Source organism: Quercus suber, unplaced genomic scaffold (genome assembly GCF_002906115.3).
Source record: "Quercus suber isolate HL8 unplaced genomic scaffold, Cork oak 2.0 scaffold_42, whole genome shotgun sequence".
In the NCBI taxonomy this organism is placed as follows: domain Eukaryota; kingdom Viridiplantae; phylum Streptophyta; class Magnoliopsida; order Fagales; family Fagaceae; genus Quercus; species Quercus suber.
In genome coordinates, this window is record NW_027069507.1 from 587,178 (window position 1) to 612,995 (window position 25,818).

Below are 25,818 nucleotides of genomic sequence, written 5' to 3' on the forward strand. Positions count from 1 at the left end.
TTTTGCATTTTGCTACAACCAATGAGTCCGATACTATATTGTAAAAAAAAACACCCTATTTTGTTCCTACTTCTAATCTTCTAGCAAGCTTCGTTCAGTACCCAAAAAAACAGCAAGTTTCTGGGCTTAGATTACTTTTTAGTTTTTACCATGTATATTGCATACAGAAAGTTATTCACACATTCAAGCAAATATTGTACAAGTTCCTCTCAAGGCACATACACATAAGCGGAATACAGCAAATATTTGTTGGCCATGTATAGGATTAGCAGGTGGCAGCACTGGGAATTTAACACGCTTAAAATTTAACATAATAGTGTCTCGTTTCATGCCAATCCTCTTTTTCTTTACTACTACGAATTTCATTCGGAAAGACAGAAAAGGAAGTCTTTAGTTATAGATTACAAGAAGTCTACATAATAAAGGCACACTGTTTTAGCAAAGCCCACAAAACAATCTTCTTCAAATTGATGACCAATGCACAGAGACAACATTACAAATGGCAATTGGAACATCATTCTAAATCCAAAAGTTGTTGATCCAGCAGTCATGACTTCATTTGTCCCACTCCGAATCCAAAAATTGTGGATCCACCTTTGATGGGAGACCCACTGTGCGTCTTGAGTCTCTTGACGGATGATTAGTTAACCGGTCCCAACCCAAGATGTGGGGCAAAGCAAACTGCAAAACAAATCAAAGTGAATGTTGACCTCAAGAGGTTAATTACATAGGAAGAAGTACTTCTAAATGATTTAACACCTCACTCAGCATTTAAAAAAAAAAAAATTAATACCTATTGGTGAGTAAGTGAGTTTGATCAATATCAAGAAATAATGTACTTATGTCCAGATCTAAGGAATTAATCCCACCATTGAGGATTGGAATTATTATCTTCAGACTGTTTTCATCATTATGATACAACCTTTTCCTACATATTTCCCACTTAATCCATATTTTGAATTATGAGAACCAATGGTTGCACAATGCTTCACAAGTACTGAGTTTCACTAGTTGCCAAAACTTCACAAACCATTTCTTCATGTGCGCATGTAGCAACCAATAGGTAACTTTGACTATTTCACTAAAGATGGTGATAAACTTATTTCAATGCAGCGAACGTCACGCCAGCTGTCATGAATTCCATGATCACTATTATCCTATAAAAGATTTTCCTATTGCCATGATTCCAATTAACTGAATAAAAATAAAAAACTGAAGGAAAGGGTAAAGTGGATAAAGTTTTTATTTGGCCATACGCTGCAAGCTGTCTTCATCACTGCAAATTCGGCAGTTGTGACAGGAACAGTGAAGAACTCTTTGGTTTTAAGAATATTGTTGACAACATCTGCCAAAAAAGAAGCACATAAATAATTGGAAAAAAATAAAATAAAATAAGGTTAATAATTCAAAAGGAAACTGTGGAACTAATAAACTCAGGCAAACAATATGTCAAAAATATATATCTCAAAACTTCTGCAGTTGAGTATAAATCCACTTATCATTTGTAGCCAAATCTAATTTCAATATGAAAGCATGAACCTGGTATGTCTATCACTGCATATCAGCTTCACTCTCTCCTAACGTCCCTAGACATTGCAACAATGTCCCAAAGAATCCTAGTTTTCAAAGTTGTTCTAGGGATATGATTCATAATCAATGGCCATTAGAACAACTACCAGAAACACACTCTCCAATCCCTCAAACTAACATAATTTATTTTCAAAATGTACATATTTCTGCTCTAACATACAATCCAAAATATCACTAGAGAGGTAATATTAATAAGAGGCAGCACTCCAGAGCTCCAATCATAAATAAACAAACATCAAGTCTAGACATCATTGCCCAAAGAACAACAAATCTAGATAGAATTATGTATAAGAACGAGCTTTGATACAAAAACTGATGTAGCACCACTTCAACAAGAATAGAAAATAAAACAAACTCGGGAATCAGCACCTAGGCTTGCTTGGAGTCAACACCAAGTAAGAGAGAACAAAACCTGTGAATCATCACCTAGAGTTAACTGAAATCAGCATTTAGAAGAAAATTCCAATAGGAAATTTTATTACTAAAGTTAACAAACAGTAAGACAATACGAAACTCCAGGTTCTTTAAATGAAGTCCTAGATTTTTTTTTTTTTTTAATCGGTTTAAATAGAGTACAGACTTATTCACTCACTCCTAACCTCCCTAGACATTGCAACAATGTCCCAAAGAATCCTAGTTTTCAAAGTTGTTCTAGGGATATGATTCATAATCAATGGCCATTAGAATAACTACCAGAGACACACTCTCCAATCCCTCAAACTAACAAAATTTATTTTCAAAATGTACATATTTCTGCTCTAACATACAATCCAAAATATCACTAGAGAGGTAATATTAATAAGAGGCAGCTCTCCAGAGCTCCAATCATAAATAAACAAACATCAAGTCTAGACATTATCATCCAAAGAACAACAAATCTAGATAGAATTATGTATAAGAACGAGCTTTGATACAAAAACTGATTTAGCACCACTTCAACAAGAACAGAAAATAAAACAAACTCAAGAATCGGCACCTAGGCTTGCTTGGAGTCAACACCAAGTAAGAGAGCACAAAACCTGTGAATCATCACCTAGAGTTAACTGAAATCAGCATTTAGAAGAAAATTCCAATAGGAAATTTTATTACTAAAGTTAGCAAACAGTAAGACAATACAAAACTCCAGGTTCTTTAAATCAAGTCCTAGATTTTTTTTTTTTTTAATCGGTTTAAATAGAGTACAGACTTATTGTCTTAGTAAGGAAAGAAAACAGTTCTAACTCTACTAACCTAGTAGGAAAAGGAATTTAATCCCAAAACCAAGTAGGACAAGAATATAAGGTTTAACCAATTGATTAGGACTTAGGCTTAAGTAGTAGCAGGTTCCATCCACAAGGTCACTGGTTGGGTCATCTTTTTGTGTCTACGTCCATAAGTATACGTAATTGGAGATTGTAACTTATATCCACACCACAGTGCCAGTACCATACCTGGATCTCTTAACTCGGAAGCAGCCATAGAGTACAATAGGGGCTACAAGACAGAGAATTAGAGAAATTTTGTCTTTGCTTTGCTTTATTATTTTCTTTTATACTTTCTTATTTCTTAATCTCTAATTAGAGAAACTAGGACCTCCAACTCCTTACTACCTGTATTTAGTATTTACCTGTCTGGCAATATTACCATTGCATAAAAAATGCTGACACAATAATTTCATATTTAAGGAACATGACTAGCAGCGTCATGCACTTGCATAAACTGTGTACACTTACACTGCACAAAATTTACTGTTCCTTTAGTTGGTCTATGGCTGAATAATAAATGTTCTTCCAACATAAAAATGGCATCAATGCAGTCAAGCATAGCACAAAATATATCTTCTTTAATCCTAAACCCAAATGAACTAAATAATGGCACAATAGATATACTTATAACAACTACCCCACAATTTAGCTATAAAAGTAATTCATGCAAAAAGCAGATGAAGGAAAAAAAATGTAGCATAATCAAGCTATTCAAATTAAAATGCAAATATAAGCAGAAAGAGTACTTACTCAAAGAAATAAGATAGCCAGTACCATCTGCATGAGCCTTAATTGTTAAGCTCTTCCTGACTTGACCTGCATTACTGCAGCATGAATTGCTCATCAAGACTAAGCATGTACTTTTTATCATATGGCATTAAGATAGAAAAAAGGATGCTTGCACAACAAAACAATAAGATGATGCCATCTAAACAACTTCGTTTAATCACAATATAATTCTTGGCCATCACAAATTAGGTCTACAGATTACAAATATTTCCATGAGAGTAGTATGTCAAGGAAAAATAGTCAACCTTGATAGCATTGATGGATCGTGGAAGAATTCACAAGAATCTTTTGGACCCAAGCTTATCATAGACCCTACCTCAGTTGGAGACAAAGCAAACATCTACAAAACATCCACTAAATTGGTCAGTTAAGCCGTATGGAGACACAGCATGTATCAGCTAAAAGGTGAATAAAATTAGCCATGTGTCAATCATTGTGGCAATTAAACAATTAGACATTCTACTTACTGCTTGTCCATGTGAAAGGTGCAATGACCTAGGGATCTAAATTATAAGTAGATTAAGAAGGTAATGACAAAGAAACTAAGAAAAGTTGCCAATAACCTCTATCTTAAATTGCAACTCCTATTCTTATAAGAACAAGGTTGAGACTGAGGTTATTGGGAGTGTTGTCGCTGCATTTGTGTCATTGTAAAATATTTTCATCTTTGACCAAGGTATTACAACAAAACAAATGGAGGGGTAAGTACCAAAAAGAAGGGGGGGAGGGGGGGGGGGTGCTAAGAAAAGTTACCTGTCTTTTCTCATTATCATACTTGCGCTCACCAATAGCAGGTAAGAACTTCATCATCATGACACCACGGCGATCAACTACAAGACTACCAGACTATGCAACAGAAAAATATATAAATGAGGAGAGGCATTATTCAACTCCACAGAAATAGGACTTGAATAATTGTAAAAGCAACCAAAAAACACAATCATACATCCAACTTGGTGAAAGTTGGGAGAACAGGAGTCACAGAGAGTGCAGCTTTGCCCTTATAAACCGAATATGGAGCAAATATTCGATCTGCAATATATCCTGCAGGTTTAGTTCCCAATGAACAAGGATGATCAGACCATAATCAATCATTTGATTTAAAAATAAAAATAAACAAAAAATAAACAAAAAAAACAAAAAATAAAAAACAAAAAATAAAATAAAATAAAATAAATGAACAAAATCTTGAAAGTATTCCACATAAATGAATTAGAACCTTTAGCAGCAGAATTCTCTCTAGCATTTGATATCCCGGCCCGAGATGTAAAAGCATACAACCGTGAAGCATCTTTAACATCACCAGCTTTCCCGTATAACAGTTTTTCAGACAACTGGCTCCTGTGGTTAATAAATGGAAAGAGTATTTACTGAAGATTTATGCGTTTAACTCAAGACTGCAGCTTACATGTGACAAAGTGAAATTACTAAGATATAATGGCAGCTAAATTACAGAGATAATTAATTTTATTGCAATAGTTTTTTTTTTTTTTTGGTGGGCGTGGTTCAAAACAAAATCAAATTCTTGTAACAAACTATCAATAAAGCCATTTTAAGTCCCACAAAAAAATAAAAATAAATGAACAACTTTTACCCATGGAAAAGAGTGTTTTCGTGCAAAAGTGACAGCATTCACACAATGCAAGGTACCTATTACTTAAGGCGTATATGTAATGGCAAGCAATTATAGCCTACCAACCATAAGAAAAATTTAACATGGTACGCAGAAAATTTGAATAACCAAGATTAGGGATCTACAACAACAATAATAGCAACCAAGTCTTGGTCCCAAAAATTTTGAGGTCTGTTATGGATTTTCAATGGACTTACCGGGATCGACCACATTTACACCATTCTATCCTATATGAAGTCATCCTATGCAGCATTGCTAGTAGGGGATGCCCCAACATGTCTCTTTAGTGGAATGGATTCAATCATAATAAAGTGATTAAATTTTATGCTAGCAAAATCAAAATCAAGGTGCAATAAAAAAAAAAATTTACCCCCCCTTATTATTCTTCCTCATTTCAACTAAAAATGTGAGAAACCACAACGTGCGAGCCTCTTGCTACTAGAAAGAACACAACAATTAGTACGTAAGATTAACCATTCACCCAGTTTCAAGGTGTGGAATGAAAATAAATGAAGTTACAATCTAGACCATGTATAGTTAAATAGCCATACAGCATCACAAAACTTTAGAATTCATATTAACCAAATAGAAACAGTGGATGAGCAGCCCATTGCTACTAAATTATTGAACTTTGGCTACTCAATGAGTGACCATATATTGCTAGTAATGGCTATAGCATCATAAAAGCTCACAATATATAGAGAAAGCACAGGCATCAGAAGTTACAATCTTGTCCACCCAAAAAAGGTACAACATTTTGTTTGTATTACTATTAGGGGTAATCGGAGTGGATGATTTTGGCGAACGAAAATCCCAATTCCGGGACACCGAAAGCTAAATTTTTTGAATGTTGTTTAGATAATCTGTGCGGTGGGCAAACAAAGAACGAAAAGACAAAGAGGGTAGTACAACTACAAGTAGAAATGAGTGTGAGTTTGGAAAACAAAGAAACAAAGGTTTGGATTGAAAGTAAGATTTAGTAGTCTTGAAGAATTTGATACCTGGAAGGTAAAAGGCGCGCTAGCTTCATCATTTTCAAACACTTTACTCTCAGTCTCAGACCGATTTTCTTTCGAAGGATAAACTCCGACACTCTGATTTTGATTTTGGGACTGTGTATTTACTATTTGAGCGGTATGTTATTTGTTTACTTTTTTTCAATAATACATTTTGTTACTTGCTAGTTATTATTTTAATTTCATTCTCAAAAGATAAATAAAATAATATTGCAATTTAGGCTGTGTTTGGCTTTATATAAATAGATTTCCGAGTGTAAAATAATATTTTCGGGTAAGGAAAATACTTTCCATGTGTTTGGTTGCGCTGCAAAAAATATGGCAGAAAACGATTTATGGTGTTTGTCTTGGATGGAAATAGTTTTCTTGTATATATTTTCTCATGTTTGGTTTGTTCATAAAAATTACATAATTAATAGCGAATTTGATCCTTCCTGTGAGCTTACAATGATGTATTACGCACCCAAATTAACATACAGAGGTAAACATCCGATAAATATTTTCATGATGTATGGATCATAAGTACATAAATGTAACATTCACCATTGGAGGAAGCCTTCATGGTCTACCAAAATGATTCCTACAACAGGTTCCTGAACATTACACTTGTACCAACCTTGCTTCCATTAAAGATGCATAAGTTGGGTTATCATATCATCCCAAGTCCACAAAATATTACATTCTACAGTAAAGGTATGTAATTGTTATTTCTTGGAACATAATGATTCACAAAATATACATGCCACCATTAAAAGTCCAATATAAGTAATACATACATGCCCTACTTATACCACCCAATGTTTATAGATTACATCGATGGTTTCCCTAGTTTTGTTTGCTTAATTGTGGTCTAAATTTTGATCCATGAAGTTGGTAAGTAAGAGTTTTTGTAAAGAGAATTAAGTTGAATGAGTGGGAACCATGTTGGAAGGTCTTAGGATTTTCAAGTATAAATTTTTGTGTATGAAAATGTGAGGTGATTCTCAACTTACCAATTTGAGGATTGAAAGCAAAGGGGTGGTGGTGGTGTGATCATTAATGGTTTATGCTAGTTATCCCATTGATTTGGTGGAGTTGATTTTTGTGTGAAGGTGAAATCTCGATTGACAAGGATATTACAAATTTTGTAATATAGTCTTTATAAATTGAAGCTTCAACTACATGTACCGGTCTCTACCAAGTGAGTAAGAGGTATTTGATTTTTAATGAATTATTTAATGAATACAAGATTATTATCCGAATTTATTATAATGAGTCAAACAAGTAGTAAATTTGATGGCATGGTGGTGTAATTCAAAAATCATGAGAATAATAAAATGACATAATGGAAATGATGAAATTTAAAATATGTAGAAGTAATAAAATAAATTTCTGATAAAAAAAAAAAACCCCTTTTAATTATTTGAACAAAATGAAAATTATTATGTGAAACATGCCTAAAATTTACATTTTTTTTTAATTGTTATTAGTTAGAAAAGGAAGGGTAAATTTGGCCTTTCGCTTTTATTATAGAGAAACCTTAGGCAATTTGGCCTAACTTTTATGTAGCAAGAGCACGTGGCTTAATATCAGGAGTGAGCCTAATAACTAACTCATATAAAACATTTATTTCAAACAAGTTTTTAGCCTAAACACAATTCATTGCATTAGTAAGCCTAAACACAACTCATCATATTTATATTATATTTTATTATGATTCACTCTACTCAAGCATCTTCAGTATCTTAGCTATATTTTTACTTCATTTGGAGAGTAAATAATTACTTTTACCTTTTAGCTATCTATTTTTTCAAATACATTTTTTAACAGATACTTTATCATTTTTCTATTAATTTTTTATTCATTTTTAAAACTTTTTTTTTTATTCTTCCAACAATCACTTCTTCTTTTTTCTTATTAAATGTCATATTTTTCAAATTGTCGTAGGATCATTTAATCAGATCTTGTGGGGGCACTTGCAACAACGATATTGTCAAATCTATGTTAGTTTTGAAATTTATCTATGTATACAATTTGGAATGAATTTATTCATTATTTTTGGGGGGGGGGGGGGGGGGATTTGATTATTATTATTCTTTTATTTCTTTGTGATTTTAAATTATTATTAATTAACTCATCTTTACCCCCTTCATTCACCAAAAAAAAAAAAACATATCTCTATCTTTACTACTTTCTAATATTTCTTATCATTAAAAAAACAAAACAAAACGCATAGGGTCATTATCTTTACCACTTGTTTATTTATTTTAGGTAAAATACTATTTTAGTCCCTAAACTTTATTAAAAGTTTGTTTTTCATCCTTAAACTTTAAAAAGGTTTTTTTTTTTTTTTTTTTAATCCCAAAACTTTCTAAAGAGTTTTTTGAATAGTATAGAGACAAAATTAAGGATGAAGAAAGAACTTTTCAATAGTTTAGGGATAAAAAATAAATTTCTAGGAAAGTTTAAAGACATAAATAAAACATTTTTAATAGTTTAAGGATGAAATATGAACTTTTTAATAGTTTAGAGATGAAAATGAATTTATTAAAGTTTAAAAATGAAAATTTTTTTTATAATAAAGTTTAGAGACTAAAATTGTATTTGACCTTTTATTTATTTATTTATGCTAAAACCCGAGAACCACAGATCTCACCCCATCAGCTCTCAAATAGAGAGAGAGAGAGAGAGAGAGAAAAGGGAGAGAGGAGAGAAAGAGAGAGAGAGAGAGAGAGAGAGAGAGAGAGAGAGAGAGAGAGAGAGAGAGAGAGAGAGAGAGAGCAGGGCCTCTATAATTAAACGAGAGCAGGGCCTCTATAATTAAACATTAAGCCCATTCCACCACAATTGATATGAAGCCCAGACTAGCCCAGATTCCCAAGCCCACCCCTAACTATCCAATATATTAAAAAAAATCGATTTTTTTTTTTGGAGGTGGTTTTATTAAACACAGAGAGAGCGAGAACGACTGACCCGATCCAGCACGCGCGTGAACCAACTTCTTTTCTTTTGTGATCTGAAATCTGAAATCTGAAATCAGGAGATCTTCGAAGAAGTTTGAGCCATTTCGTTAATAATATGGCCACCACCAATTTGGTAAGCTTCGAATTTCCAATACTGATTGATTAATTTTTACTTCTTGTTATTGTGAGACGATGCCCTTTTCAATTCGCAAGAGCTTTTGAGCTGTTATTTGTTTCATTATTATTTCACCACTAGACTAGACTAGACCCAGTGGATCTTCGCTTTGAAGTAGTAGGCATCATCATCATCATCTTCATGCTTCACGATTGCTACACATTCTATCGTTCTTAATTTTTTAGGAAGTTTTGTTAGGAATGTGGACAACTGCTTTGCTTTGGATACGATTTTTGACTGTGGATTATCTAATTTTAGAGTAGCTGTGAATTTGTGGATCATCATCTTTCGTTGTTGAGATCGACTCTACTTGCATTTTTTTGTACTATGATCGGGAGTGGGGGATATCTTGTCACTCTTTCATAAAATTCATTCATGTATCTCTTAATTTTATCATTGTAGTTCACGAGCCTCTATCTCTTGCGTTTCAATAAGTCTAGTCACACAATTTGTGTCTCGTAGCGTAGCATTCCTTTCTTTTGATAACCTTATTTATTTATTAATTATAACAAAAAATTGTTTGCAGGGTCAGTCATATGTTGAGATAAATGGTGCACAGAAAAATGTAGTATTTGATTTTGGAGCATTTGTTGGGGACTTGTCTGTGGAGGAGGATGCCAGCAGGTATGATTCATCCTTTTGTTTCTGCGTCTTGATTCATTTACAAATACATTATATGCTCATTCCTGTTATATGATGACATTACCCACTTCATCAGCCTCCAGTTTGAATATGGCATCTTGAAAATACATTTGGTTTTCATATTTGACAGTGATGATATATCTTTGGATGGACTAGAGCAAGAACTGGAAGAATGCAAAAATGACGATGTGAGTAATTTCATATCATTTCCTTTGAAAATTCATTCCTCTAGATATATTTTTTATCAACGCTCATTTAAGCTGCAATTGTTTGTTTATTTTATTTCTTATGCTTTTACCTTGTACATTTTCATCATGTTTTATTATGTAAATTTTTTTTGTTGCTTACCAAAAAAATGCTTTCATGTTTATTTTTAGAGGGTTATATATTAATGACCCCCCTGTCTCTTTAATAATGTAGGTAGTTGCAAACATACTATCTGAAGGTACAAAATTAAGGGAGTATACAAAGGGGGTTGAGAACAATTTACGGAAAGTTGAATTGGACTCCATTCAGGTTTGTGCTTACTTAACGAAATCCTTTTTTGCCAATCAATAGTTTTATAATTCATAGAGACATGATTTATTTTTGTAAACTTTCTTACTAGGCTTTACTTTATGTTAACCAGAAAATTGTCTCACGTAGCTCATAGTTCTATGAAGTTCACAACATAAAAGTGGTAGGCGCTTTGTTGCCAGAAATCCTATAATTTTCCATATAAAAAAAAATAGTGTAAAGAGGCTTTTCTTCTATGTCAGGAAGTCTTCGTCATAATAGCTTGGTTCTCCACTTCTACATCATATTATATTGTGCAAAACTTTTTCTTCCTCTTTAATTCGTAAGTTTACATGCACTTAGTGAGTTTTGGAACCCAAAACCTTACCCTCCACCCCTTCTTATTGAGGAGGAGGTGCCATGTTAGCTAGAGCCTATTAGCCATATTGTGCAAAAACTTTGTGGAGCATTGCTTCCTTTTGGAAAGCTTATTGTCATGAGATCATTTAATTGGTGATTTTGGTGTCAACTCACCATCACTGTTTTTTCATAATGAATTATGGAAAGTTGGTTTTAGTGTATCAAGAGACACTTTTTGTTGAATGGTTTGTTAGAATAGTTATCCAAGTTAAAACTAGTGATGATTAACAAATGGACCATGCAGTTATTGGAGTGTGATTTATTTGTGTGGAGTTTTGAGAAGCTTTGATATCAGATCTGGAAGTTTATATTGCCGTATCTGCCCTATATTCTAGTGCATCATATTGCCCAAGGTTCATGCTACTGTCATTGTTTCCTTGTGCCAACTTTCTTTGACTGGTTAGATTTTGGACCAAATATTATCTTTTCCAGTCCCACCCTTTGTCAGTTAACTGCATGGCTCTGTTATCATTTTTATCCTTAATACTCCAAACAGATTCTCATTCTCTTAGAGTTGGCAAAGTAAGCCCTACCTCATCTAGTTAGGCTTGCTTGTCTAGGTAGCCTGCATTTAGGCCTCGCTTGGAAGGAGGGAATGGAATGAAATGGAAAGGAATAAAAAGAATCATTTTAGAATATTCTTCCATTCTCTTGTTTGGGAGTTTTAATAGAGAGAATGGAAAATCCATTCCCTTGTTTGGGAGTTTAAGTGGGAGGGAATGAAATAGGTAGGAGGGAACACTTATTCTTCTCTATTCTCTTAAAATCTTAAATTTTCATTCCCCCTAAAATTGGGAGGAATGAGAGGGAATGAAATTAAATTTAATGATTTGTTTACTAAAACTCCTAAAATATCCCTATATATTCAACTCTTTATTTTAAAATAGGGGTCTAATAGTAATATTGTCATAAAATGATTCAATTTCATTACCTCCATGCTGCTCCCAAACAAGATTACTTACATTCTATTCATTTTCATTCTTTTATTTTAAAACATCTAATCAAGGTTATTTAATTCCATTCCATTCTTTTCTATTATTTTCCCTTACTTAAATACATTCCATTCCATTCCATTCTTTTCGATTCTCTTATGATCATTTCATTCCATTTCATTCCCTTATGATCATTTCATTTAATTTCATTCCCTTATGATCATTCCATTCCATTTCATTTCCTTCCCTTATGAACTCCCAAGCGGAGCCTAAGATTATAATAATTAGGTGTAGCACTTGGAGCTAATGGGCCATGAAGGAGGACAGCTTTAGTGACATACACTTTGGGGGCGTTTGGTTCGCCGTGATGTCCAATTACGCCATAATATTACATTATTGTACTCTTACATTAATGTAATCTCAATATAAGAATACAACATTATATTGTTTAGGAAGATGATGAGATTAAGATGATGTGATATATTTTGTAATTTTAAATTATAGTAATGTTAGAAAAAATAAAATAAACCAAAAACCTTAATGTCACATCATCGTAATATGCATCACATCAATGGTACATCACAGCGAACTAAACGCCCCTTCGTGATGAGCTCTGGTTTATGGTTATTTTTTGGTCATTATTATTAATTAGGTATTTATAATTCTTTAAAATGGTTGTTCTAATTGTGTTGGACATTTTAATTTGTTCTGCTTAGGTTTTGAGTTTGACCAATTTAAAATAGTTTAATTTGTTATTGTTAGGTTGTGTGCCATTATGGGTTTTACAACTGGCCCAAACTTGCCCTAAAATTGTTAGTTTCCAACTTTAGTTACCTTAAGTGAAGCTTTGGCCATGGCATGTGCATGATCATATCTCCTAAGTGAATAGTTGGAGAAGCATCAGATGTTGCAGGCTGTCTCAATTTATGTGTATGGGGAATGTGTGCTTGAGAGCATGTGTATGCACATCAACTAAGAATAAGACTTTTTTGACTTGTTAGATTGCTCATCATTATTGTTGTATTTCTCTTCTATGGCACTATATTAGATTATAGAAACAAGATTTATTTGGTAAGAATTTAAATAGAAAATGTGTGTTTGATTTTTTTTTTTTTTTCATTCATTGGTAAAGATTTGTGTAGCAGAGATACTCTTCAGAATCCTTTTTGAGTACTCTTTTATTTTATATTTTATAAAGATTAAATGTTTTTTATTGCATTAAAACTTCTTCTTCAACATTGCAGGATTACATAAAAGAAAGCGATAATTTAGTGTCACTTCATGATCAAATTCGTGAATGTGACAGAATCTTGTCACAGATGGAAACTCTCCTCAGTGGATTTCAAGTATGTTGTCCCTTACTTTGCAATAAGCAATTATGTACTTGCTTGCAGCTTCATTGTGACTGTTTCTCATTTGTTTTATACTGATAAAATATATTTTGATGGATATACACAATTGATCACCCTCTAATAAAACATATTGGCTGAAAATGTAGTTGCATATATCTTTATAATAACTCTGTCACTTTGCAATGATCATATATATATATATATATATTTTAAAATTCTTGTATATGTTGACAAAATTATATACATTGTTATATGCATTCTTGATTTTAGTAGCTGGTTATAAATCACTACCTCACATAAATACCATAAGTTATACATGTTTTCCATTAGTCTATGGTAGTAAAATTTCCCTTTGTCCCAATGCCGGTTACTTTTTGCAAGTATGCTATTTATAAGTTGAAAAAGATTGTAGGAATTAGCTTTATATCACTGCTGCTTTAAGGATGTCATAACTAGTGCAGTCATTTTTTCCCTCTCCTATACATCCATTTGTCAAAATGATAGTGTTTTTAATTCAACTGTTATATGTAACTAAGGAGAATATAAATCACAAATTTTAGATGCATTTAATGGTATAAAGGCTCTATTTGTTTAACTTTCTTTTTACATTGATTCTTGCAGAATTATTTGTTGTTGTGTTTGTTATCCTCTTATTTTAGTAAAACCCCAGGGTTTGAATTCTACTTTTCAATGAAGGTTTTCTCCTTGCCTCTTTTTTTTGTCCCAGGTTGAAATTGGTTCCATAAGTTCAGACATAAAAGTCCTCCAAGAGAAGTCTATGGATATGGGCCTGAAGCTTAAGAATCGTAAGGTATCATTGTTTGTATGATTAGCTCCACTTCATTGTTTGTTTGGAGTTTAAATTTTGAGAACCACAGAAACATGCTTGTATATCTATTAGATGTTAATGACCGCTAGTTAGTACAACAAAACATAAGAAAAATTGTATTTTTTTTGAAGTTCCTCTTAGGGGTTATATGTGCTTTTTCAATGATATTTTGTGGCAACAATTTCTTGGCAGGGGATAAAGCTAGCTGAGTAATGATTCTTCAATTGGTGATTTGTGATATGACCTAGTTGGATTGCATTCCTTGTCTTTTTCAATGACAAGTTTCTTTCTCTTTTAGATTTATGCAGTTTTTGTAATTGATTGTCTACACCAGTATATCTCCTGTATACTTGGGTGACTCTTTTTTCTGATTTATATAATCTTATTACTTATCAAAAAAGAAAGGGTAGAGGGTGGGGGTTCGGACTCTGGGACCATTTTCGAATTATTATTGAGCTGTTTGTTTTTGTGCTTTGATAACATTTTACTTCTTCTTGGAGTTAAAAGAACACAACCGAAAAAAGTGTGAAAATGTGGGGAAAAACTTTTTGGAAGTTTTTCTGTCTGAACAATTTTCCTGGAAGTTGGCCATTTGAGTAATGCCAAAGTGACATCTCTAAATTATTGTTTATAAACCTTTCCGTTTTTCTCATGTTCTATACAATATATGATTGTTCTATGTTCTATAAACAGTCGGCAGAATCAAAATTGGCAAAGTTTGTCGAAGACATTATAGTCCCTCCAAGGATGGTTGACATAGTTGTTGACGGAGAGGTATTTCTAATTTTTGTAGAGCCTGCTTTTTTACTGTTACTGTCATAATTGCTATTATTACATGTTTGTCTTAGCTTTCAAAGTTGCTCACAGATGGTCTTAGCTTACAAACTTGCTCATTGATGTGCTCATCCAAAAAGTTGTTTTTGTTTAGCCTTCGTTTACATGTCCGTTACTTAAAAAGAAGAAGATTTTCAGTGATTTACCCATCCAATGAGATTATCAGGACTTTGGTTATTCTTTAATGTTTGGGAATTGAATTATGAGAAAAGCATTGATACATTAATCTGAGAGAGGTCTATTTGTGCTTCATTCATTTTGGTTTACAGTTGCCTTAATTAAGAAGGCTCCTTTTTGAATATTTTGCTACAAGCTTTACCCTTTTGCCTTGATACTAATCACATCAAGCCTTGGATGGCAGAATGGGATTTACTTATGCTCTTTTATGCTTGATTTATATCATTGTTATGTCCTTGTAAGGCTTGCTAGGTTGGTTTGAGGGAGAACTTAATGTGTGGGAAAATGTGTTTTACTTGAAATGATTAATTGTTGCTCATGGTCTCTCTTGCCCCTCCCTTATTGTATTAGTGATTCAATCATTGCATGATGGGTTACTTATCAAAAAAAAAATCATTGCATGATGGGGTTATTGTGGATTGATTGTGGAAAGATCTGGTCATCTGCTTCATTTGCTGCCCATCTTTTTTTGATTCAAATTGCAACTTAGAGTAGCACTTTCTAGATGTTTTATGCTTATATACATGATTTAGGCTCTTCTGATATTCACATTATAGGTTAAAGTTGATTTGTTAATATGCGGGCCATATCTATAACACAATTGAGCTACAACATACGTCCTTGAATGTGCATGTACAGTCCATGTTGCTTCCTGGTTAACATAGTGATTTGGGAGATTTTTGTGTTCCATTTCTTTTATTGCTGTTAACATACTTGCAGTGGAATTTGTCCAGGTCAATGATGAATACATGAGAACTCTTGAGATTCTGAGTAAGAAGCTGAAGTTTGTAGAAGTGGATCCTATGGTCAAAGCTTCAAAAGCTCTGAAAGATGTTCAACCTGAGCTTGAAAAAGTTAGGCAGAAAGCAGTTTCAAAGGTTATTGACTAGAATTACTGGATGCTTTGGTTGATGATGATTATTCAATTTCTTGTGTTATTGTATGTTTTAAACCTACCAAAATATTAATGTGAGAGCCCCTCTACAATGTCATGCATATCATAAACACTAATCTGCCCACGTACATATTTGGATACAATATTGTTTGTATGGACTGTTTAATTATCAATTAGTAATAGCAGTCCTTATTGTGCACAAGAAGAATCCCAAGCTTGTGACTTGATGAGTTAACACTCTTGTGACTAATTCAATCATATATGTTAGAAAGGACTACAATTTGACATCTGTAACTTGAATAGAGTTGGTTATTAGTACCTAGGTTTGAATACTTGAACATAATATTGTTGACTGAATATTAGTTTTGGTCAACATTTTAATCTATATTTACTGATAATCAGATGTTTTTAGTTTGCTTCTTCAACTGAAGTTAGAGTTTTGAGGTAATTGCTAAGGCCAAAGATTTCCTCAAGGCCAAGGGTAGGGATAAAAGCTTTTTTTCAACAATTCTTTTCTTAATTAGCTTCAACAGAAGGTAGCCAATCCAAATTTCATTCATTTGATAAGGATTCAACATGTACATTGTATAGTATTGAGGCCAGACTGTCTTATTAGTCAAAATTTGAACAGTGACCATTTTGTACTGAGAACCTTTTGGAATTACAGTGCAAGTCAATACATTTCAACTTAATATCACCTATGCCTTCTTCCCAACCTCTGTGGATTTAATTGAGTCAGAAGCTCTTGAGGACAATAATAATATTCCATGTTTTGTTTCCTAGTTTGGACAGAAAATATGGTGAATATAAACTTCAAAAATGTTTTGATTTGGATATTGAATAATATCTATTGCTCATGTAATGATATCACACTTTTGAACTTGTTTTACTGCTTTACCTGTTGATTAATGAGTACATATAAGCTCTTTCTAAGTGTTTCTCTACTGCTTTACATGTTGATTAATTAGTACATATAAGCTCTTTCTAATTGTTTTTCTACTGCATTACCTGTTAATTAATTAGTACATATAAGCTCTTTCTAATTGTTTTTCTACTGCTTTACCTGTCGATTAATGAGTACAAATAGGCTCTTTCCAACTATATTATCTTTTTGCAGGTGTTTGACTTCATTGTTCAGAAGCTTTATGCATTGAGAAAACCCAAAACAAATATCCAGATCCTTCAACAGAGTGTTCTTTTAAAGTACAAGTGAGTAGAATCTAAATACAGTGCTTAATGGGTCTAATGGGGCGTTAGAATTTTATATGGTTTTATCATACTTACTTTCAGCACTTACCAAAAAAAAAAAAAAAATAATCAAATGGTTATATTTTTTATTTTGTTTGACTTATGACTGGAACATCTTTTTATTACTTAAAGTTTCTTATTTTGTTTAATATTATACTAAGGTGCTTCTTGTGATACATCCTCTTCCATTGATTGTTGTCAATTCAAAACAATACTCTCTCCATCCCATATTATTGGTCTTGTCTAGAAACTCCAACTTTTTAAAGGAACCTCATTTAATGCATTGTCTTTCAAATAAAAAGTGCATGTTTCCAACTACCCCCTTAATTTAAACTCTAGCGAAAGAGGGACATTGACTTTTTAAATAAAGTAAGGTCAAGTGAGGAAAGTTATCAATAGTGTCCATAGATTTTCAAAGATGATTATATTTTGGGACAACTCAAAATGGAATGAAGGACCAACAATATGGGATGGAGGGAGTATGAATTCTTCTCTCACACATCTGTATGGTTTTCCCTTTTGAACCTTGTTTGTTCTTTGGGGGAAACTGTGCAGTATCCTGATTGTTTTTTATGAGTTGTTGATTGGATAACTTCACTTGTATGTGTCCCAATTTTATGTGTTTATCGTTTTCCCTTGATCATGAGTCGGAGAGCTGATTAAATGCCATTATTATTGAGTCATTGTTGTTGAACTGTTCTGAAAAAGTTTTTGATGGTTACACAATCTTTTGTACATCCCTAGCATTTATTCAGGCGTCTGTATATGATACTAGCTAAGACAGCAGCATCTATGTTTATAAAGAGAGCAACTGATCCAAGTAGGACTGTGTTTTTGGTTTTACATGACTTGTTTTTGATATTTTTATGTTGCCATCATGTGTAAACTCATATCTTAATTCTTTGTCCATAAGAATTTTTTTTAATTCATAAAAAATGAGAAGTAGCGATATATCATATAATAGTTCTGGTTCTTGTTTCCCTGGTCAAGTGTGGGCTTATTATAATATAGTATATGGTAACATGAACATGTAGGTATGTTATTTCCTTCCTCAAAGAACATGGCAACGAGGTATATATTGAGGTCCGTGCAGCGTACATCGACACAATGAACAAGGTAAATACTGACGAATCAATTATCTATTGCAGAACTTAGTTTTGGTAGCAGGACTGAAGTGTTCACCAGTATGTTTATATTTTTATGAGGACTTGGGAATGGTCACTTGATCTTTAAACCATTAGCATCAATTTCATTCCCCGCTTTTCTTCCTTTGTTTTGGTTCTTTAGATAATCTTTTGTTGTATCTTTTCGTTATTTCTAATTATAGTTTGAAGGAATGCACCCTAGATAAATCAAGGAGCACCTGTTCAGAAGTAGAGGTTGGGGGCAGGTTTTTTTGGGAGAGGGCGGGGGGTGGGGGTTGGTTGTTTTGTGGAAAGGTAAAGATCAAGAGGAAGATGACAGGAAAGAGACAGAAGAGAAAACTGCACGTCCTTGCTATATTTTCAAAGCATTTGACTACCATCAATGTAGCCCCAGTTCTGTTCAAGTTTGTTGCCTCATACTCGAGGACTTGTAAACTTGACAATAGAAAATCAGACAATTTTACCAAAATGAAAATTACCTGATAGCCCAACTATCTTAAGATGCAAGGAAGCCTTCTTAAGACCTAAAAAATTTAGGCTAACAAACAAAAAAGAATTTTTATTTTATTTTAACCCTAGAATCTTTGTGACATTATCTTAAAAGCTATGGAGACCTAGCTCACATTGAATGTAGCATATGAACCACAAAAGAGAGAAAACCCAAGTTGCTGAAACTTAAATTTACTCAGAAATTAGTGATTAAACCCCTTCTTCATATCTGCATTATAGCGATGGATGAAAGATCTTTTTTTCTCCATTAAGCTTGCAAGCTTGCACCAGATATTAGTTTCTTGAACTCTTGTCCTAGAAATCCCAAATTTCTTACTAGATAATTAAAATTCTCTCTCTTTTATGCTTTCCTTGACTGTGAATGCATCACATTTCTGTATTTGGTATTGGTAGTAGTTAGGCCTGCAATAGTTTATATCCATGGTGGAACATAATTTAATTATGGAGTCTTATTTATAAGCAGATACCAATTCAGATCCCAAAAAAATATATTCATATTTATTATGGTGTGCATGCTATACCATAAGCTAAGTGTGGGTCATTACTCATTAGTACTTATCAAACTGAAAAAAAAGTGTGGGTCATTACCACTAGTACTTATAAAATAATAAATAAATAAATAAAATTGAAAAAAGGTGTGGGTCATTAGTATTATATTTGGCAATTTCTGTTAGTATAATGCCAAAGAGATAAAATTAATACATTGTAATAGTTAATTTTTGATAGGTATTATAGTACTATAATTTTTGATAGGTATATTAAAGTTCTGATACTTCATACTACAAAGAAAATTTCTCAAAAAATTATGAACTAACAAATATTAGAAAATATTCACTATCCTATGGGACAGAGTTAGTTCTTAAAACATTATGAAACATTAGAAATTATGAATGGTTAGAATATGAAATATTGGCCACGAGGCTTTTAGCTCAATTAGTCAATTGGCCAAGAGGCTTCTAGGTTCAAATTCCTGCTCTCTCATTGTAACTCTTGAGTTATCAAAAAAAAAAAGAAAAAGAAAAAGAATATGAAATATTGGGGGTAATGCTACACCTAGTATCCTTTTGCTACCGTGGACATTCTTAATGGTGAATCTGTTTTGGAAGATTCAACTTCTCATATGTCGTTTAAGATGTCTTACACTTGAGCTATGCTAATAGCCAGGTCAATTTGTTTCTATCACATTACATTGTAACAACTATCTAGTTTTGTGCATCTTAAAGAGTATTGAAGTGCAGCTGCATGTTTTGCAGGTCCTAAGTGCACATTTCCGGGCTTATATTCTGGCCCTTGAGAAACTACAGTTGGATATAGCAACATCTAGTGATTTGATTGGGGTTGAGACAAGAAGCACTGGCCTTTTTTTAAGAGGACGGGAACCGCTGAAGAACCGCTCTGCTGTTTTTGCTCTGGGGGAGAGGATAAAAATTCTTAAGGTTTTTCTACTTCTTTCTTAAAATTTTTAATTTAATATTTTACTTGCTAGGAGTGAAATATGGTTTGGTTTGTTAGTTAATGTGGAAGAAAAGCATGCTGTTTCTCTTGGATCCACTCAGTCAATTAGATTTCAATTGCAACTATTTGGGTATTAACCTTCGTTTCTTTTATCTTTGTCTCCTTATTAAAAAGCTTATTCTGTAACTTAAAATTTAATCAATTGATTTCTTTTTGTTATGCATTTCATCTATGCATGTTTTATTCATATAAGCTGAATTTTGCATTGCTTTCTTTTAATTATGTTATTCCAGCCATGCTCATAGGTTCATATCTGAAAAGATGATGACTAGGTGCAGAACTTGCAGAATAATAACTTCCTCTTTTGATTGTTATTTCTAATTATAAAATCACATTTAGAGTAGTTTTTGTAGAAACTATGACTTCATTACTTACTGATGCCATGGTTTGTAATTATCAGGAAATTGATGAACCTGCATTAATTCCTCATATTGCTGAAGCCAGCTCCAGCAAGTACCCGTACGAGGTCCTCTTCAGGAGTTTGCACAAGCTGCTTATGGATACTGCTACTTCTGAGTACCTTGGAGTTTGCTCTACCCCTTGATATTGTCTTCTAGTTGCTAATGAATGGCAATCCTATAGTGATTAGCATGTTGACATTTTCCTGTCATCCGCAGGTATCATTTCTGTGATGACTTCTTTGGCGAGGAGTCCATATTTTATGAAATTTTTGCAGGTAATTTTCCTGGATATTCCAGAATCATTTGCATAAAATGTTTCTACATACTAATAATGTTACATACAAACATTCCTGTGGCAAATATTATTTGGCATTCTATCGGATGACTTTTGTATGATTCAGATTGGCACTTTTGCCAGTAGGATTATATTGTACACATTCCTTTGAATAAACAATCTTGTCATGTACATGGGAGTTGATTTATCTCTATTTGAAGCTTTATATGAATATGAGATGATTCATGGGCAGCGGAAACTGTGATGAATATTAGAAAAAGATAGACCTGTGATTTGTCATATGATCTTACTTTGATATTATCAGGTCCATTTGCTGTTATTGATGAACACTTCAATTCAATACTTCCAAATTGTTATGATGCTATTGGCCTAATGCTTATGATTCGGATAATACATCAGCACCAGGTATTTTTCTGAGCTTCTAAAGCTAATGTTTTCTATCTGAGTTCTCTGTTGTTTAGAGTTATATTGTAATTGAGTCATGAGTCCTCGAATCTAGTGCATGAGTCGTCAATACTTGCTGTTGTGTTTTCTGCTTAAAACTTCATGAGCTATAACGATGATCCAAAGTGAACATATAATAAAATTTCACGATTGATGGATACTTTGATGTCCGTTCTCCTTGTTCTTTTATTTGTGCCGCGTCATTGTAAAGAATTTGCCATTTTATACTGTAGATGGTGAAAAGCTTCTGTATGTGCATTCTGGATAGTGTGCTATTGTACTCTCAGTAGTTGACTAAAGTTAATTTCCTTGTCCGACAATTGACTCAGAATTCAGTATTCCTTGTATAACACACTGTTTCTTTTTTATCTGATGTTTCAGTTGCATGGATGTCAGTTATCTAGGTGTTGAAATTGCTGTTCATCTGTTTGAGTCAGGAATTACCCCATATTTATTTGCTTGTGTAGTAGTTGGAATATGTGCTGCACAATCTGAAAGTTTTCAAATTATGTATAACATCAGGACATGTTTGAGAAATGTGCACATACATCTTTATTAATGCTTCTATTCAAGAAAAGAAAAGTCTTCTTTAGCATCCCTCTGATTCTGATGCGTGGATTTCTGAGAGAATTGAATTCCTTGTCCTAATTCAAATTATTATTCTTTTTTCTAAAGATTTCCAAACTTATGTTTCCTAATTGAAAAGAATGCTTGAAATAGGATTTGACTCTGGTTGATCTCAAACTGGAAAATCAAATACTCAGGGCAAATACATTTTTAGATTGATTTTCAAAAAGAAAGAAAGAAAACCCTCTCATATATAATTTTTTCAAACATATTGAGGCATGACAGAAAGCAAAATGTAAAAAAGGATTGTGAATACTGTTGAGTAATGAGTTTGATTATGATTAATCTGTTTCATTGCTCTCCATTTCAGCTCATAATGTCTCGGCGGCGGATTCCATGCTTGGATTCGTTTTTAGACAAGGTCTGTAATTTTAGATATAGTTATTATGTTTATCATTGAGCTGTTTGGTGATGATACAAATTTCGGACATACAGTATTATTGGCACAAGATTTATAATATCAAATCTCCTTTGTTCTTTAGAAACCACGCTTTTTATTTACATGGTTTTTTAGTCTTGGCTGAACAAAGTTGAGTGGATAGTTATGGCTCTTGCAAAGAGAGATACCTCTGATATTAGAAATTAAGCAATATGACTAGGAAAAGGAGTAAACACCAAAACATTAAAATTTTCTTTTTCGTTCAACAGTTAATTTATCCATTTTTGTGGTTTTTAGATGGATTTGTCATAGCATTTATGATTTTCCTATGAACATGGGATGAGAGCTTACAATATATGAAACTGGAGGAAGATAATGTTGTTCTTGAACTAACATCTTCCTTGACAATTAGCTTCATCTCAAATAGCACCTCCTACTCCATAGGATTGTCCTGGAGGTTAAAGTTGTGGGTTCAAGACCCAAAGAATTAACAATTTATTTGCCTCCTCTTGTCTAACTCTATTTCGTCTTTACTGTGCTTCAAAACGAAGTAGACTATTGCTTCCAGAAGCACTTTGTAACTAATGGAACTACTTTCATTTTGCAAAATAGTCTGTGCATTCCAATTTGTTTGGTCCTCTGTAGGGCTTCCCAGTTTTTGAAAGAATTTTACTGTTACTCTATTACTTATGACTTACAGAATTTCTTCTCATTCTTTTGCATATTGATACTCCTCTCTAATATCTAGGTGGGCAATCTAGTAAATTTTTAAATTTTTTTCATATGAAGTTTAAAATGGACAATGATATTGGAACATCCAAAAAGGGGAGGACAAACGATAGGGGATGGAGGGAATAGTTAATTATTAATTCTTCTGTAGTTGTGTCTTAGATTTTTTTATCACCAATTAAACTTCTGACTAATTCTTAACTAAATTGGAGCAGATCAATATCTCCCTATGGCCTCGTTTTAAGATGGTATTTGATATGCACCTCAACAGCCTACGCAGTGCAAATGTGAGGACATTGTGGGAAGATGATGTTCATCCTCACTATGTCATGAGACGTTATGCTGAATTCACAGCTTCACTGATCCGCCTTAATGTTGAATATGGAGATGGGCAGGTTAGACACAGAATGAAAGTCATAAAATGTTTTAACTTTGCTTTCATAATGGAATGAGTCTCTCAAAACATCTAGTTCCTCAATGTTGCAGCTTGATTTGAATTTGGAACGACTTAGAATGGCTGTTGATGACTTGCTAATCAAGCTTGCAAAAATGTTCCCAAAAACAAAACTACAAATTGTGTTTCTGATAAACAACTATGACATGACTATTTCTATTCTGAAGGTAAGGATTGGTATCTTCTTTTCTGGAAAATGAGATCTACTTTTTTTGTGTAAAGGTGGGAACTTAGGGGTGTCCGGAAAGAAAATTTCTAGGACAAGTTCATTGTTATCCAAAGAATTTCTTGGACAAGATTACTTTAGTTATAATGCCATTTAGATGGCTAGCATATTTTTGCTCATATTTGTTGAGCACAAAATTTGCAATGTCCTTTGGCCTTCAGCCACTCTGGTTTTTAATTTGTTAATTGGATTTCAGGAAGCTGCTCCAGAAGGGAAAATTCAAGTGCACTTTGAGGAATTGCTGAAGAGCAATACAGCATTATTTGTGGTAACTCTCAATCAATAGCTTTTTAGGCCTCGTTTTTTAAGGCAAATGCCTTATTGATTTTGAAACTAAATGATTGCAGATAAGTTTACTAGCAAAATATCTTTTTTTAATTGTTATAGAATTGTGTCTAGAGAGTAAATAATAATAATTTTTTCCTTTTATATGATGATGAATATCTTTTTGTTGTTTGTAATTTTAGACTGAGGGGAGTAAACCTATCTCCTTGCAACCTGTCTTGATTCCTGTTTTTTGCAGAATATTGATGTTACTCCTATATGCTTTAAGTACTGGAACAGAAATTATATTCTGTACAAGCGGCAAGAACTGCTTCCCTTACGAATCCTCTCAGAAAGATTTTTGATGGGAAAATGTTGATAATATGTTACATAGAGCTTGAAAACAATCAAATGCCTATAGATCTGATTCATCTGAAGCTGAAATTTCTTTATTTTTAATGCTCTATTTTGTATAGGAATTTTTGCCTTTTCTGCCTTTTTTGATTTTGTTTGCAGTTTGTTTTAGTTTGTCTATCTATTTCTCCTTGCAGGAAGAACTGCTACTGGTGCATTTTAGTGATTTAATAAAGTTTGTAAAGACCCGAGCCTGTAAGTATTTTGACAAATATTGTTGCAACATCTAAGTATTTTGTTACGTTATTTAAGGAAATAGGCTTATTTGCAAGTTGTTTATCAGCGGAGGATCCAGGTTCTAGTTCTGAGAAGCCCATAACTGTTGCCGAAGTTGACCCACTTGTGAAGGACTTTGCAAGTAGATGGAAAGCTGCAATAGAGCTGATGCACAAAGATGTTATAACTTCTTTCAGTAGCCTACTGTGTGGTATGGAAATTTTGAGGGCTGCATTGACTCAACTACTGCTATATTATACCAGGCTCTCAGATTGCATAAAAAGGATTGTTGGTGGGTCTGCACTCAACAAGGATCTTGTGTCAATATCTTCAATCATGTATGAGATAAGGAAATACTCGAGGACCTTCTAAGTCATTGAATTGAGGTCATGCTTTGATAACCAAGATTTGAATTTTGTGGATTCAAAATATTTGAACTCGAAATGCATGGGTTAATATTTATTCTCTGCTTCAAATGTATCATTGGAAGTCCTTACAATCTGAAAGTTTTCGATAGTCTTTGAAGGCCTTAATAGCATATTGATTTGTATTGGGAACTCCCTTCTCTCTAGACACACATGCATGCGCATACACAGGGGTAGCATAGTGCCCAGAATAGAAGCAAATGCAAACTTTGTTCTCCGTCTTTTTGGCTTTGAACTCAGGGCATCCGTGTCTTTAACCAGGATTAATGCATTAGAGCATAGCATCAAGAAAGCAAAGGACTACTTGCTTTGAGTGTTCTTCAATCCTCAGCCAAGAGATCGGGCCACTTCAAACACTACTGTGGTAAAGACCAAGAATTTTACACAATCACTATCAAGGCCACTTTTTCTAAATAGTTGAAAACTAGGAAGCCAAGTGTTTTAAATTTTTTATACATATAAAAAACATTCAATTGGAAAAAGGAAGGGCAGATTCTCTCTTAATAAATGTAAGGTCATATATGTGGTAGACCTTTATGAATCTATAGTTGAACAAAACAA

General features: G+C 33.2%; 2 protein-coding genes across 2 annotated transcripts; one reads left to right on the forward strand and one right to left on the reverse strand.

Moving 5' to 3' along the window:
- Positions 1–324: 324 nt before the first annotated feature.
- On the reverse strand, positions 325–6,416 carry LOC112016313 (single-stranded DNA-binding protein WHY2, mitochondrial). The gene is made up of 8 exons (XM_065771319.1): positions 6,258–6,416; positions 4,843–4,964; positions 4,570–4,667; positions 4,377–4,469; positions 3,869–3,963; positions 3,585–3,658; positions 1,257–1,345; positions 325–681 (listed from the first exon to the last, which is right to left on the reverse strand). Exons 1-8 carry the CDS (start codon positions 6,287–6,289, stop codon positions 556–558), a joined length of 729 nt encoding a protein of 242 aa, XP_065627391.1. The 5' UTR covers positions 6,290–6,416; the 3' UTR covers positions 325–555.
- A 2,769-nt stretch (positions 6,417–9,185) lies between these two features.
- On the forward strand, positions 9,186–25,389 carry LOC112016337 (vacuolar protein sorting-associated protein 52 A). Its single transcript, XM_024048882.2, has 20 exons — positions 9,186–9,347; positions 9,916–10,013; positions 10,162–10,219; positions 10,452–10,547; positions 13,123–13,224; positions 13,958–14,041; positions 14,753–14,833; positions 15,805–15,948; positions 17,083–17,174; positions 18,248–18,329; positions 20,122–20,304; positions 20,784–20,899; positions 21,001–21,059; positions 21,384–21,484; positions 22,461–22,511; positions 23,474–23,653; positions 23,745–23,879; positions 24,135–24,206; positions 24,754–24,811; positions 24,900–25,389. The coding sequence occupies exons 1-20, from the start codon at positions 9,330–9,332 to the stop codon at positions 25,202–25,204; spliced, it is 2,115 nt and encodes a 704-aa protein (XP_023904650.1). The 5' UTR covers positions 9,186–9,329; the 3' UTR covers positions 25,205–25,389.
- Positions 25,390–25,818: the final 429 nt, after the last annotated feature.